At 42.3% G+C, this 14,964-nt stretch overlaps 2 protein-coding genes across 5 annotated transcripts; both read left to right on the top strand.

Moving 5' to 3' along the window:
• Positions 1-1,740: 1,740 nt before the first annotated feature.
• Positions 1,741-3,368, top strand: HBE1 (hemoglobin subunit epsilon 1). Its single transcript, XM_047071014.1, has 3 exons — positions 1,741-1,976; positions 2,100-2,322; positions 3,124-3,368. The coding sequence occupies exons 1-3, from the start codon at positions 1,885-1,887 to the stop codon at positions 3,250-3,252; spliced, it is 444 nt and encodes a 147-aa protein (XP_046926970.1). The 5' UTR covers positions 1,741-1,884; the 3' UTR covers positions 3,253-3,368.
• A 10,039-nt stretch (positions 3,369-13,407) lies between these two features.
• Positions 13,408-14,964, top strand: LOC124505117 (hemoglobin subunit epsilon-2). Of its 4 annotated transcripts, XM_047070912.1 has the most exons (4): positions 13,408-13,618; positions 13,731-13,953; positions 14,333-14,453; positions 14,803-14,857. In XM_047070912.1, the coding sequence occupies exons 1-3, from the start codon at positions 13,527-13,529 to the stop codon at positions 14,405-14,407; spliced, it is 390 nt and encodes a 129-aa protein (XP_046926868.1). In that variant the 5' UTR covers positions 13,408-13,526; the 3' UTR covers positions 14,408-14,453; positions 14,803-14,857. The 4 variants fall into 4 exon arrangements, with proteins under 4 accessions (XP_046926868.1, XP_046926867.1, XP_046926870.1 ...); XM_047070911.1 differs by lacking the exon at positions 14,333-14,453 and having other exon boundaries at positions 13,409-13,618; positions 14,803-14,964; XM_047070914.1 differs by lacking the exon at positions 14,803-14,857 and having other exon boundaries at positions 13,409-13,618; positions 14,411-14,434.

Raw genomic sequence — 14,964 nt, 5'->3', positions numbered from 1 at the left:
TCAGTTTGAATCAACCAACACCCAAGCAGTAATGAGACTACATTCAGCCTACCTGACTCCAGAATCAGAATTTATAAGCCTTGCACTGAACTACAGATATCCCCTCTTTCAATCCTGTCATCTTTCCTGAAACCTTTCCCCACAGCTGTTAGTAGTAAGAGAGCACAGGTGGGCCAGATCCCTGGAGGCAAGCCAGATCTTTCCCAAAGGCCCTCATAGAGGATGAGATATGGGTCCTGCAGTGAGCACGAGGCAGGAGGGTGAAGATCAATCCCATACTCTGAATTTAAGAAAAGACTGGTGTCTACACTGAATCAGGAGGAGGGTGAACGCACTCATACTGTCTGCTTCAGAGAAAGGCATGTTTCCCAAACTCTTGGTATTAAGAGGCCTAGTTCTTATTCCCTGGGCTCTGGCAATGTATAATCCTAATACCCAAGGTCTAAGGAAAGGGTCACTGTCCTCACACTGGATCTGTAAAAAATTTGCCTTGGGAACCTAGAGCCCTATCTCTATTGATAATGAATTTCTTATTCACCCAGGGCTATTCTTCACTGAGTAGCTCTTTCTTGTCCATTCACTGGTCTTCTCCTTTAGTGATAAAATATCTTCTCTCTTGACCTAGAATCTTGTCATCCTAAGCCATATAGTCTAGCCCAGGGAGGTTTTCCTGACTTTTTTTTCAGAGGGGAAAGCAGTAAAAATCACAGCCCAGGCACACTGGTGCATTAAAGATTGAAACTGGATTATGCAATTAGAGAATGCTTCTTCTCCAACATTCTTTACCACCCTATCAACAGGACTCCAGAATAACAACCGTGGATTGCAGCCAAAGAAGTTGCAAGGTGCACACTCTGTTTCATGATGAGAGTTTAGGGAAGCCCAAAGATAAGAGTGGCATCAGCAAACAAACAAACAGGCAAACAAAAGGACACTAGAGGCATCTGAAGCCTCTGGCACCTATGGCCGCAGCAAACATTAAACCTACTCCAAATCCTAGCCTGATTAATCTATTCATTCGTCAGTTTGATCACAAGCCCTGGTTTTAAATCATTGCAGACTCCTTATCTGTCTCGCCAATTAAAGAAGTGTAAGTAGGGCAGAAAATGAAAACGAGAGTTCAGGGAAATCTCCTCAAAATAGCCAGTTTCCCCTGAAGTCACAGAGAAAAGGACAGAGAGAGGGTTCCCGGGAAGCACAGGATGTAAGTTCATTCTGTCTATTCTTTCTATGAAATTACCCTTGGGTATTGTACTTTGGGATTGAAGTCTTAGTCATATTGTGGATCCCTTGTTACTCCATTCAGCTTCATGAAGTAACCATGTGTATGTTTTATCAGCTTTAGAAAACTAAGAACCAGAGGCTTTGTTATAATCCACTCCTCACCTGAGTTAAAACTGGCTGAGATTCTGTGTCAACAGTTGTATTTTTTTCTTCACTCTGTTCTTGTCCCTGTCACCATCTTTAACCCAAATACTAAAACTGTCTGGCTAGAATCATTTCCCTATCTTGGGCTTAGCTCCTCTCTACATGTCTTTCTTGAAGAAGAAGAAAGGGAGAGGTGGATGTCATTTTGGAGGATCACATGGAGAGAGAAGAGGGTGAAAAGGAAATGGAAAATTGTGTTGAGGACAGAGGAGGAACCAATGCCTCAGGAACCAACACACATTATCACAAGTTCAGTGTGCATTCTTCACTGCTGACCCTTTCCTGATCTGACTCCACCCCTGAGGGACACAGCTCAGCCTTGACCAATGATTTCAAAGAACTAGGAGGAACAAGGGGCTAGAAGGTCAGCAGTAAAGAATAAAAGGTGACCCTTTCCAACAGCAGCACATATCCACTTCTCTCTCTGATCGCCTGTAAGTTCCCAGATCTGACATCATGGTGCATTTTACAGCTGAGGAGAAGGCTGCCATCACTAGCCTGTGGGGCAAAGTGAATGTGGAAGAGGCTGGAGGCGAGGCCCTGGGCAGGTAGGCACTGGGTTTCAATGCATGGGAAATGATGGTGAATATGAGCCTGGCCACTTGCCTGGGAAATTCCTCAAGAGCTTTGAAAGTCTCTGATTTTCCACCTGCTATGGTCCCGTCACATAGGCTCCTGGTTGTTTACCCCTGGACCCAGAGATTCTTTGACAACTTCGGCAACCTGTCCTCTACTTCTGCCATAATGGGTAACCCCAAGGTCAAGGCCCATGGCAAGAAGGTGCTGACCTCCTTTGGTGATGCTATTAAGAACATGGACAACCTCAAGGGCGCCTTCGCTAAGCTTAGTGAGCTGCACTGTGACAAGCTGCACGTGGATCCCGAGAACTTCAGGGTGAGTTCAGGAAATGTTCATGTGCTCTTTTTATACTTTCTACTTTGAGATAGACTAACAAGAATTTCAGAAATAATGGGTCAAACTTGGTGTTAGAAGGACAGACCGCCAAAGGGCATGGCCAGGACTACCTTGATTCAGGACTAGTGACAGTAAAGGCCTACTAGCAGCCAGGGTTTGCTTAAAATTTCTCAAGAACTTTTGTCAGAACTGAAACGACATCAGAGAAAAGAAGACTTGTTCAAGGAGGAATGGAATTTGGCATTTGATAAAGTTCTGTCTCAACAAAGGAAGAATGTCTTATTTTACATGGTTTCTGATGACTGAAGCGTGGGGAGAGATTTGGGGTGGGGGGAGTTTTGGACAGATTGTCACAAGGAAAATACAACAACTTCTCTAAAATATATCCTATTACCTGTCAGTATTGTTACCAAGTGGAGACTTGTCCCTGTCCTGATTGGAGACTTTAAATAAACTCACTGTGAGAACCCATGCCACCCTAAAATCCTGTTGTTACAGGAATTAGACAACTTGTAGATAGGAGGGAGGGAGAGATGCAAATAAAAATGGTGAGATGCAAGAGGATGAAGATAGAGGTGGGTAGGGTGTTGAATGGAGAGCTCATACACATTAAATCGAATTTAGGGACTAGCTTATCTGATTTCGTGCAGACACGACCCTTGAAGTAGTTTAAGGTATGGAGTTGGCAGGGACTGTAGGTATTGAACCACTTTTTCTGCAATTCTTTTCGAAAAATTGTACTCAATGTGCCTCTTTTTCATTTTGTCTTTCACCTAAAAGCTCCTGGGCAACGTACTGGTGATCATTCTGGCTTCTCATTTTGGCAAGGAATTCACCCCAGATATGCAGGCCATGTGGCAGAAGCTGGTGGCTGGTGTTGCCACTGCTCTGGCCCACAAGTACCACTGAGTCTTCCTTCCAGTTCAACAGTGCTCTTTTGTGTCCCCAGGGCCCTCCTTCTGCATATGGGGACTTGCGTTTGGCCTTGAGAGCACAGCTTCTGTTTAATAAAGTTCATTCTATCCAGTCATCATAAATGAATACTGTGTTTTCTGCATCTTTCACTCATTGGCTGAGGGGTGAGGTGAGACATAGGGAGAAATGAGAGCTCATTTGGAAAGTGTGTAGGGACTCATCAAAGGAAGATGGGTATTATGGGAGAATTCTAGAAGGTCTGGGTGTATGGTAGGATGGGGAAGAAATTGTCTGGGTTGGGGAAAGGGTTAATTAAGTGAACAGGGATTTACAGGAGAGTGTGGCAGAAACTTACAGTAAAGGGGAATAAAGGAGATGCTAAGAAGTGCCTCAGAAGAAATCAAGATAGATTCGTGGTGCGTGTCAGGGTTCAGCTTTAAAAGCTTTGCATGGATCTAAGGTCTCGGCTAGGGTTACTTTTTCAATTTGCTTTAATGTATATTTTGAATCAGCTAACTTATCATATGTCATGTGAGCCTGAATTGGACATAAGAGGATGAATTGAGGGATGGCTCGGAGTTTTCCAGAAAAATGTCCATTAACCAACAAAAGTCTGTTCTTTCCCAAAGGGTTGCATGGTCTCAGTGGGGAGCCACAGTGGGAAATCACTGTGCATTATTTTATAATCAAACATAACATATGCTAAAATAAAGCTGGCATTAGGATATTATATGAATTCGGGGGAGAGAAGAATGACTAAGGCTTCATGTAGCAGATGAGATAATAACAAAGGTTCATAGTCTAAAACCAGTAAATTAGGGCTTGAGCTAATTTCTTGCAGGAAAAGGCTTTCTGGAAGTAGAGGAGACAGTAAAATAGAGTATTAGGAAAGACTAGATAATCCAAGGCTTTGATTATAAAAATAAAAACTATTACTATGTTTTTGGCAAGAGCAAACAATAAATATCCTTAGAACTATAATGACTCAAGGAATAGGAGTTGGGGTGGGGGGAAGTTATCAGCTTAATGAATACAAAATGAATTCCAAATTGCAGATTAGATGTAGATGCTAATTCAGAAGAACAGACATAATGGCCTAAACCCAAGAAGAGCAGTGAGATCTGCAAAACATGAAGGAGGAGCAGAGGTTGAGTGAGGAAGAAACGGTGTCTGATTGGCTGGGGTGGATGAGAAGGAAGGAGGTAGTAGGGAATGACTGAAATCTCCCAGCCCTGGGGGATCTAACAAGAGGCTGTGCACTACCTTGGGGACCCCTGTGTGGGAGTGGCAAGAACTGAATGACTCTTGAGGGAGTCGTTGTTATTTTACTTAGGGAGTCTAGACCTCCAGGCCTTGAGTCAAACTCTCATATCAGTTAGGTATTTCATTGCCCCTGCACATTGATCAGAATTTGTCCTCTGAATTACCTTCTAATTTGGGTTTATGTCTCCATGATCCAGATGAGAGACCAATGATTACATAGTTGCAGGTTGTCAACAACAGTGGTCTGGGAGCCTCAGTAGCCTCTCTTTATGCCCTTCAGCAAAGTAAACAGGAGCTGTTAGTGGTACTAAGCCTTTTACCCAGTCTGTCAGTCAGTGTCTCAGTCAACAACAAATGTGCATTTTTAATCAGTCTCATTTTCTCTTTCTTGCCCTCAACTTTTACGCTGATTCTGCATGTCCCGGGGTCAAGGATGGTGATGATGGAGTGGTGGGCAGAAGATACATTCTTTACCCCTTAAGGGTCTAGATTTTGATCTTGAAGTTGCCAGTCCAGGACTATTTACATGATAACAACTTCATAATTAACACACACACGTGCATGTGCACACATAGGCACACAGGTCTGGATGACTCAGATTTTTAATAGATGAAAAAAGGACTAATTGTTGTCAATAGGCAATAAAAGCCATGTGAGCAAAACAATGTTGTGATGGACCAGATATTCTTGGAATATTAATCTGGCTATGAGTACAGAGGTTAGGAGGTTATGTCATTGCCAAGATTAAAATCCCGTAATGGCTTATTACACTCTACCACTGAAGACAAGTCCTAAATTATTAGGTTTAATGCTTCCTCTGCAACATTTCCTGCTTCTTCTTACCTTTACATATCACCTGCACCAGCCCATTATTCTTATCTCCGGCATCCCAAAGGTTTGTTGTACCTAACTCAGAGGTTTGGATTCCCTATTCCAGCTTTCAGACCTTTTATCCCAATATTTCCCCATGGCAAATTCCTTCTTTTCATTCTGGATCCGGCTCAAATACTACCTCCTCAGAGGGACTAATCCTGCCTGGTGTAATCATGGCTCTCCCTCATTAAGTCCAGATATTAATTTTTTCATAGCAAATGATATTAACTGAAATTATTTTGTAGATTGGTTTAATTATCCATTTTCTATATCTTCCATGCCACGTTATAAATGTTAAGAGGAAAGTTTTTTTCTCTTCCTCATTTATCTTAAGTCTCCAGTACTTAGGGCAATGATGACAGTTATTCAACAAATAGATATTAAATGAGGGTCTCAGAACACAAGAGAATGAATGTTTGAAAAGAGTAATTCTCTAGTAGCAGAAATTCAGCTTTCATGTAGTAGGTTGAGTTCTTTAAATTTAGAGTATCCTGTAAGTAACATGGAAGTGGATTTTCCAGTGTTATTCGTTTAAGGAGCAATCTTAGGGAGAAACAAACAAGCCGGTTTCCTAGAACTCTACAGGCAGGAGTAATAGACCCTGAGAGAAAAAATAAAAGAAAACAAACCATTCCCTTTCCCGCTGAAAGTGAGTTCTGTCTGGTCCTATAAATGCTTGCTTGAGATGCTTGAGACCAAAGTACCATAGGTTACAGGGACAGTAGTGTGTGGCATCCTGTCAGTGAAGATTGCTTCTGCTTACTAGAAATAAAGAGAAGTTAAACATAGCAAGCGAGGGTAGATCCAGCACATGCCAGAGACAACTCTCTTAATCTGCAGCCCATCCCACGGAATCTTCAACTACTCTCTGCATTGAACAAACACTGGCACCCTTCTCCCCCAACCAGCCTGAACACCTGTGTGCTCAGAGACAAATTGGAAAATGCATGGAATCTTCCAGACTGCTGCCAGATGACTCCAAGGGAATATTCTGTTACTTAGGGAAGTAAGGAAAATACTTAAATGGATTAAAAGACTATATAAAATGGATTAAAAAACACTGGAGTAACATCCAATCCTGCCCTAATCTACATATTTTTTCCTATTCTGCTTCCTTTTGATGTTAGATAGAGACATTATTCCTATTTTAAGAAGATTAAATTGTGTGCCCAATATAATCTTAAGAGATTTGAAAACCAAGAAGGGCGGTGGCCTCTTCGTGTAAAGATTGGCTGAACAACAGAATGATACATTATCGCAACTCTTCACTTAATGTGGAGGATATTTACAATTCTTCCTTTTTACTGTTTTAACCCAAGCCTCATCAACCATCTTCAAGTCATTGCAGGCTGCTGGTGGGGACCAGGGAGGGGCTTGAGATGTGAATTGCATACTGGTTGGAGCCAGTAGGGATAGGTGCAGGAGGGAAGCGAGGTGGGGGGGGCGGGGATGAAGTATCAAATTGGGCATGAACAGCAGAGTCCCTCTGAGGAATGGGTATTTTTTTTTTAATTTTCTTTTTAATGTTTATTTACTTTTGAGAGAAAGATACAGAGGTATGGGGGTGTGTGGGGGGGGGGTGGGTGGGGAGGTGGGCAGAGAGAGGGAGACACAGAATCCAAAGCAGGCTCCAGGCTCTGAGCTGTCAGCACAGAGCCTGCTGTGGGCCTTGAAGTCAGAGACCACGAGATCGTGATCTTAACGGACTGAGCCACCCAGGCTCCCCGGAGATGGGTATTTTTTCAAAACAAAGGAATGATATAATCATTTTGGAAAGCATTTAGAGAGACCAGGTAATGAAGAGAAGGGAGTTAGTATTATTTTATGTTCAGGGAAACAGTCAAAATTATTGTTCAGGAGGGGAATATGAATAATAAGTTTTAATAAAATTGATACATATGTGGGTGCATACCCGATCAGAGAGGAAGTATAGACTTGGGACTGGCCGTAGCAACTTGGTGTGATGACGAAGTGATTGGGAAAAAAACAGGCAGGACAAAGATTCAGCAGGACTTGGAAATTGATTGACAGATAGTGAGGAAGTCACAGATGATAGCCAGTTTCTTGTCTGGTGAGTAAGAAAGAAGGACTCTTTCTCTGTCTCTATTGACATGGAAAAAAATGCCCAGATGCCTCTTACTTTGAAGCTGGAAAGAACACAACTGCTCTCATGGCAATCATTTCAAACCTCAGCGTGTTGAAGAAGTCTCTAGAAAGCTCAAACTGACTCAACAAATAATAAGTTTCAAAAGACTGTATCTCCTTTCTACTCCCATTTCACTGATCTTTACTACTGCTTCTTCCCCAGAATCTTTCCCGCATGCACCCACCCCGAAGAGTTCCCCAAATGTAGGCTTCTTGGATGGGGCACATGAGGTCATGGCGGCTCCAATTCAACAGCCTCTGGAGCTTCTTTGGCATTTTCAGGAGACCCACAGTCTTATATAACAACAGAGCAGAATAAACAGGAGTCACTGATGCACCATTCGCTTGCAGTCACTCACACACTTAAAACACATGTATAGAGCACCTTCTGCAAACACTTACAGTATCTAACACTTTTGAATCCTGCATTTGTCTTATTCTCTATTTTAAACATCGCTCTATTTTCTAAATTAAAATGGCAGGATTTATTCTTTTCCTGTGTTTTTCTTATTTCTCCCCTGAGCACATCTTCCCTCCATCAGCCCTTTTTCCTTGCTGTCCTCGTGGATTGTGAACACGTACACACACACACACGCACGCACGCACACAAAACGCATGCCTTCAACATCAGAGTATTTAATATTTGAATGGGCTCTCATATTTCTCAATAGTCTATAAAAGCCACTTGAGCAAAACAGTTTGGGAAGGAACAAGATATTCTTGCAATATTAATCTAGACAAGAGTACAAACATATTAGAAATGGTATCAGTATCATGATTAAAATTCTCTAATGGCTTCCTACTCAAGCTAATGAAGCTAATCCTGAAGAGCTGTAAGCATGTGTTACCTCTACTATCATCTCCGACCACTCTTTTCTTTGCTATTTCCATATCAACACCATTGACCCACTATTTGTCACTCTGCATATACGGGTACATTGCATATGTGTGGGAGGGTGTGCGTTTTCCTGCCTTAGAGTTTTACATTTGCTATTCCAACTTCCAGAACCTTTCTTTCTTAGTATCTTCCCATGGCAGCAACTTCATGCCATTGTGGCCTCAGCTCAAATATTGCCCCCTTAAAGAGATCATTGCTAATATAATTGTGTCCCACTCGCAATGAGATATAAATTGTCCTCATAGCACCTGGATGATCTTAAGGCCACTTTTGTCCATTTGAGTAAGCAATGCTGTGATATGTCACAAGTAGACCCTAAGAACTTCAGGTAAATCTAGGAGATGTTCACACCCTCTTTTAGCTTTAGGACAGCTTAGACAACTGAGCACTGACCTGACTGCAATCTAGGATGGCTGTGAGAAGGGGAAGATTTGGAAACATTGGAGTTGAGAGAACTGAACTAAGATCAAAGGGCCTAAGGAGCACTTCTCGAAATCTAGAGGGACCTGTTTGAATTCTTTATTTTTAGAAGAGACTTGTATAGAGGTGAAGAAAAATGACTATTGGTAACTTGAACTTTACTTTTTTTCTCTCCTGGAGGCAGAAAAAACAAGGCCAAGGAGAAATATCTACGCAGGCAAATGTTGCCTCTATATAAGGAAGGAACCTACGGTTCACAAATACATTGCTAAGGTTATTCATATATAGGCTGGACACTTGTACAAAATTGCTCCTAGAGACCCATTTCAAACTTAAATCCTATAAATCCTAAGGTGGGGCAGATCATCTCTGAGGGAGGGAAATGGCAAGAACATGTGTCCTGGAGTGGGTATGGAAAGAAACCTGTGGGTCCTTGTTTTTCAGCTCACAAAATAGGAGGTTGGTCGTGGGGAGAAGAAAGAAAAAGTGGAATCATGGCCAGGGGTTAGTCCAGCAAGGAGAACACACTTGTGTTTAGTCACTGGGCAAGACCCCAGGTTTTGTGGGAAATTGACATTGGTGTGGTTCTAAATGGAGGTTGGCTGGCCAGATACCTGGAGGCCCACCTGGAACACTCTGTCCCTTGTACATATCTGTTACCTCTTGCCACCTCCACAGCTCCTGGGAAACTGGGATCACTGAGTCCCCTGTTTAGTATTGTAGAGTCAGCAAAGAAGAGCTTTATTTTCAAACAATAGCAATAGGAGTGGTAGCAGTAGTAGTAATGATAATAATAATAATAGCAATGGTAATAATAGTGCTCTGCTAAGAATTCTTTACTGATTGTCTTCAGTTCTACTTTTCCCATGTGCTGTTACACTTGTGAGAATCCCAGGAATTATTTGTTGCGCTGTGAGTGTGTGTGTGTGTGTGTGTGTGTGTGTGTGCATGCAATCTCCCCATTCAATATTTGTATGCCGTAAAGATTTTGGCAAGAAAATAAAAAACAATAGGGCAATGAAAGGAATATATGCTTGGGACATACATTTGGGGAAAACATACACTTAGGGGCTCTTCAAGTTAAAGCTAATGACATGTGGCTGGGGGCATGGGGAAGGCTGTGATGAGAGAGGATGGGTGTCACGGGACAAGAACTCCTCTGAACCAGATGATTACATGGGTCTGAGTGAGGACTCTGGTGAAGACCAAGGATGGAGATAGAGTACCAGTGGGGATTCTTCTAGGGAAAATTAACCCAGTTCTCAAAAGGTCAAGGTCCAGGCAAGGGCTGCAATTCCATTCTGCTAACAGGGGGGAACATGTTTTCTAAAAGCAGCTGGTTTGTCACAAGCTCTTGTGAGGATAGATTAGGGATGGGAGGGGTTGGAGGTCTGAGCAGGGGGATAACTCTTTGAAATCACCTCCAAAGAACCGGTCCTGGGCTTTAGGAAAGAACTTTGTGGCTTAAGTAGTGAGAGCCGCTGGGGACATTAAATTGACTGCATACCATTAGGAGAGAGCATGCGGGAGCCAGCAGATTTGCTACAGTGTTTCAAAGAAGGGAGATCCCTATAAACTACTCAGAGAGGTGGGGATTTAGGTGGGGGGAGATGAACCAGAAGAAGCTGAGAAGGCAGCTCAGCCAAGCAGATGAGCACTGAGAGATCAAAAGGGAAAGGAAAGATATTGCACAGAATAGTTGGGGAGGATCACAGGAGTATTCCTCTGACCAGAAGTTAATTTCGAGTTATAGACAAAGCTGTAATGTGATGGACAGGACAGTGAGAAAGTTAGCCTCGCTGTGGGTGTTGAGTAGATTAGCAATCAGGCTGATGCCAGGTTTACAAATCTCTGCTCGTTTCCCACGCCTTAGTGTAAAATACCCACACTCTACCCTCAGGTGCCCAAATGGTGAGGCCTGGGGCCGTCACTCCAACTTTGCTCCTTCCCACTCTTCCCTTAACATCTCTGTCTCTCAGATCTTGTCATGCCTTAGGCTTGTCGTGTTAGGCTTTTCTTTCTTCCTTCCTTCCTTCCTTCCTTCCTTCCTTCCTTCCTTCCTTCCTCTTTCTTTCTTTCTTTCTTTCTTTCTTTCTTTCTTTCTTTCTTTCTTTCTTTCTTTCTTTCTTTCTTTCTTTCTTTCCTTCTCCTTTTCTGTCCAGCCTCCAAGTTTCACACTTGCCTTTCCTGGCTTCAAGGAAACTACTTATGCCTGGCTCCATATTGTCATCAAGGTCCCAGTTCAAATGTATCTTCCTTTCAGACCTCTGTCCTTACATTATTTTTGTCTAGTCACTTGCCACCATGTCATCAGATGCATTTTGTTCCTCGTCATATAACAAACACCATCTGAACTTCTTTGCTGATTTAATTATTAGTGTCAGTATCCTCTACCCACTAGAATGTGAGCACGATGAGACTAGATACATTGTTTTGTTTTTTCCAAGATTTCCAGTTTTTTTTTTTTAATGTTTATTTATTTTTGAGAGAGGGGGATGAGCAGGAAGAGGGAAAAGTCCAAGCAGGCCAGAACTCAAGACTGGTGAGATCATGATCTGAGCTGAAGTCAGATGCTTAACCAACTGAACCACCCAGGATCCCCAAGATTCTCAGTTTTTAAAACAATGCATGGCATTATTGGCCTCGGTCAATATGTGCTTTTTAAATACGTGATGGATGAATGACCAGAAAACTGATAGATGACTATGATGATGATCTAGCATCGATGCGATAAGCTTCCAGACAGCAGTGGGAACAGTGAGCATGGAAATAAGGTGGAAGTGTGAAACAGCCATGAACGGGAGAAGTAAAAAATTCTTGCAAAGTAATTGTCTAAAGAAGGTGAGAGAAAAGCAGGAATTAGAGGTAACTACCAGAATCATTGTTGGTTTGCTGGAAATGTGGGAGGCTATTTGCCAACATTCAGAGATGCAGATATCCCCAAGTCTGTGGGGTCCCAGTGTGCACACAGTGGGCCAAACAAGCACCAGGGCCATCAGGGAACAAGGGCCCTGAGCCTTTCCCTCCGACCATGCACATGGCTAAGGGTAGGTGGGATTCCTGGCTGTGGTCAACATTTCCTTGGGTTTCTTTTATGTCCGTTGACTTCTTCCCTTGAAAAAATCTTTTTGGGATGGATTCACACATTTCTTCTTTATATCTCTGTACCAAAGTGTTCACATCAGCACAGCTTGGACTTGAGAGCTCACAGATAATCAAGTCTGTCATGATAAAGTAGCTTCCAGCACCTTAACAATTCTTATCCACAGTGTAAATGTAAGTTTTTTCCCAAGATAAATTGATAAAAGCCTTCACTATATCAAACAGACAAAGGATTTCTTTTATACTAGCAGAAATCCAACACTAATATATTGGGCTGAACTCTTTACATGTTAGAGTACCCTTGTAAATACACATGGAGATTATTTCTTAAATTGAGAAAAAAAATTTTTTTGTAAGAGTCATCTCCGGGAGAAACAAACAAACCAGCTTCCTGGAGCTTAAAACATGGGAACAATAAACTCTGCATAGAGATAGAGAAAAAAAATACATACATATATTTTATATTATATATATATGATATATATTTATATTTTATTATATATATACATAAATATATATATAAATATAAATACATATATAATATAAAAAATATATATAAATATATATTATATTTAAGTATATATATATAATATAAACCATTTCCTCTCTCCCTGGAAGTGCGCCCCATCTAGACCTATAAATGCTTGTTTGAGATGCATGAGACCAAAGCACATTAGGCTACAGGATAGTAGTGTGTGAAACACTGTCAGTGAGGATTGCCTCTGCCTGATTAGAAATGAGGAATGGTTAACCACAACAAAGGAGTGTAGATACAATAAATGCCAGAGACAACTCCCCTAATCCCTAGCTGTGGCCACAGAGTCTAATATTTTCTGTGGAACACTCGGTTTTCTCCAATACTCAATTCTGTATCTTCTGAAACAACTGAGTGAATAGTTCACATTGGCCAGAGACACTGTGTGTATAATCAGAATGAACAAAATTGTTCAGACAAGGAGATGCACATATATTTTAATAGAACTCGCCAACAATCAGGCAGTACTCAGTTCTCCAAATTACTTAGTTTTTACCTGTCCTATTTCTGAACTGAAGCTGGATTGGGATCTTTTCTTCTTCACTTATAAAAGTATAAGCCTCATTTAAGCTTTAGGAAAACTGGTGACCAAGAAAAGCTATGGCTTCTTTTATACCCAAAGAAAACAACAGAGTGATGTCTTGTAAACACCTGACACAATGCCCAGAAGATCTCTAATTCTTACGCCTCTGAATTCTAGTCATGCCTCGTGGTCAGCCTGCAGGTCATCTCAGGGCTGATGGGGTGGGAAGACTGAGATACGACATGCATAGTGGATGGTGGGGAAGGGCAGAAGAATCCCCCTGATAGAGCCACCCAACACTATCAGAGACACAAATGTCCATCCTGCTGACCCTCCCTTGTCCAAACCCCACCCTGGTGGTGACAACCCACACTTGACCAATAGTGTCACCTCATTGGGAGAAGCAAGGGCCTGGAAACTAGAAGTGACGAATAAAAGGCCACACGGAGAAGCAGCAGCACCGACTTGCTTTTGGCACCTTAGTGATCACCAGTAAGCTCCCAGATACCATGGTGCATTTTACGGCTGAAGAGAAGGCTGCTGTTGTTAGCCTGTGGGCCAAGGTGAACGTGGAGTTGGTTGGAGGCGAGGTCCTGGGAAGGTAGGCACTGGAGGGGGGCAGGAAGGCCGAAAGTGTTCCTGAAAGGGGAATTGGTCAGGTTTCTTACATACTGTGACTTCCCATCTGGTCTGTGACTATGATCATCCCACAGGCTCCTGGTTGTTTATCCATGGACCCAGAGGTTCTTTGACAATTTTGGCAACTTATCCTCTGAGTCTGCCATAATGGGCAACCCCAAGGTCAAGGCCCATGGCAAGAAGGTACTGACCTCCTTTGGAAACGCTGTTAAACATATGGATGACCTCAAGGACACCTTTGCTGAGCTGAGTGAGCTGCATTGTGACAAGATGCATGTGGATCCTGAGAACTTCAAGGTGAGTTCTAGGCATGCTTGTGCTCTGTTCCTTCACCCCAGATATTTGCATTGTGGGTACGTTAGGAAACACAGGTACTTAAGTCTGATTCTATGAAGGTAATTGTTGGGATGTAATATTTAAGGAAGAGCTTGATTTTGGTAGTTAGGTTGTTCCAAACGTCATAGTTAAGATGGAGTAGGATAATTATTGTGACCAGTGGAGACCACTGGCCATCTTATATTTCTGAAACAATTATTATGACCAGGGAAGAACATTGGCCACAACTGAGTTAAATGGTTTTGGCCTGAGCATACAATTACAGGAAGAAGAATGCCTTACCTTTGGTAATTGAAATTTTGTCTAGAAATGATGACTACATTTCTGCATGATTCTTGAGTTTAGAACCTGGACTAAGCAAGACAAAATAACAGCAATCTTTTCAGTGGATGATTGTGACCCCTGCCCCCTTTAGCAGTGATGGAATGCTCTCGTATACATGGCAGAAGATTCTTTGTCATGTGAGTGACCAAACAATTTGAACGTACATATTATCTGGGGACTTAGACTATACTTGCAGTACTATAATCCTACTTAAAAAAACAACAGAGTCTCTACAAAAGAGAAGCCATCCATAGCAATATTCTAATGTGGAAGCTGGCAGGGCAAATGAGAGAAGGCCAGACACAATGGAAAGTTCAGGGCTAGGAGTCATATTGATGCCGATGTCAAGCATATTATGGTAAACTTCTGTGGGATCATGACCCTGAAAGTTACTCAATCTCTTATCAGGAAGATAATGGATGTGACCAGCTTGAGGCTTTCTGTTCACTAGGTACCATTTTCTTTTTATCCCCACTCTCTCCCCAGCTTCTAGGCAACATGATTTTGATTGTCTTGGCAACTCACTTCAGCAAGGAGTTTACTCCACAGGTGCAGGCTGCTTGGCAGAAGCTGACCACTGCTGTGGCTAATGCTCTGGCCCACAGGTACCACTGAGGTGCTTATCTAACCATGTTGGCACCTACTGGA

This window comes from Lynx rufus, unplaced genomic scaffold, assembly GCF_022079265.1.
Source record: "Lynx rufus isolate CCGP_SWC_20201006 ecotype Redwood Valley unplaced genomic scaffold, mLynRuf1.p SCAF_9, whole genome shotgun sequence".
Lineage (NCBI taxonomy): Eukaryota > Metazoa > Chordata > Mammalia > Carnivora > Felidae > Lynx > Lynx rufus.
The sequence above is the reverse complement of the archived record's forward strand: the minus strand, read 5'-3'. Positions and strand labels throughout refer to the sequence as shown.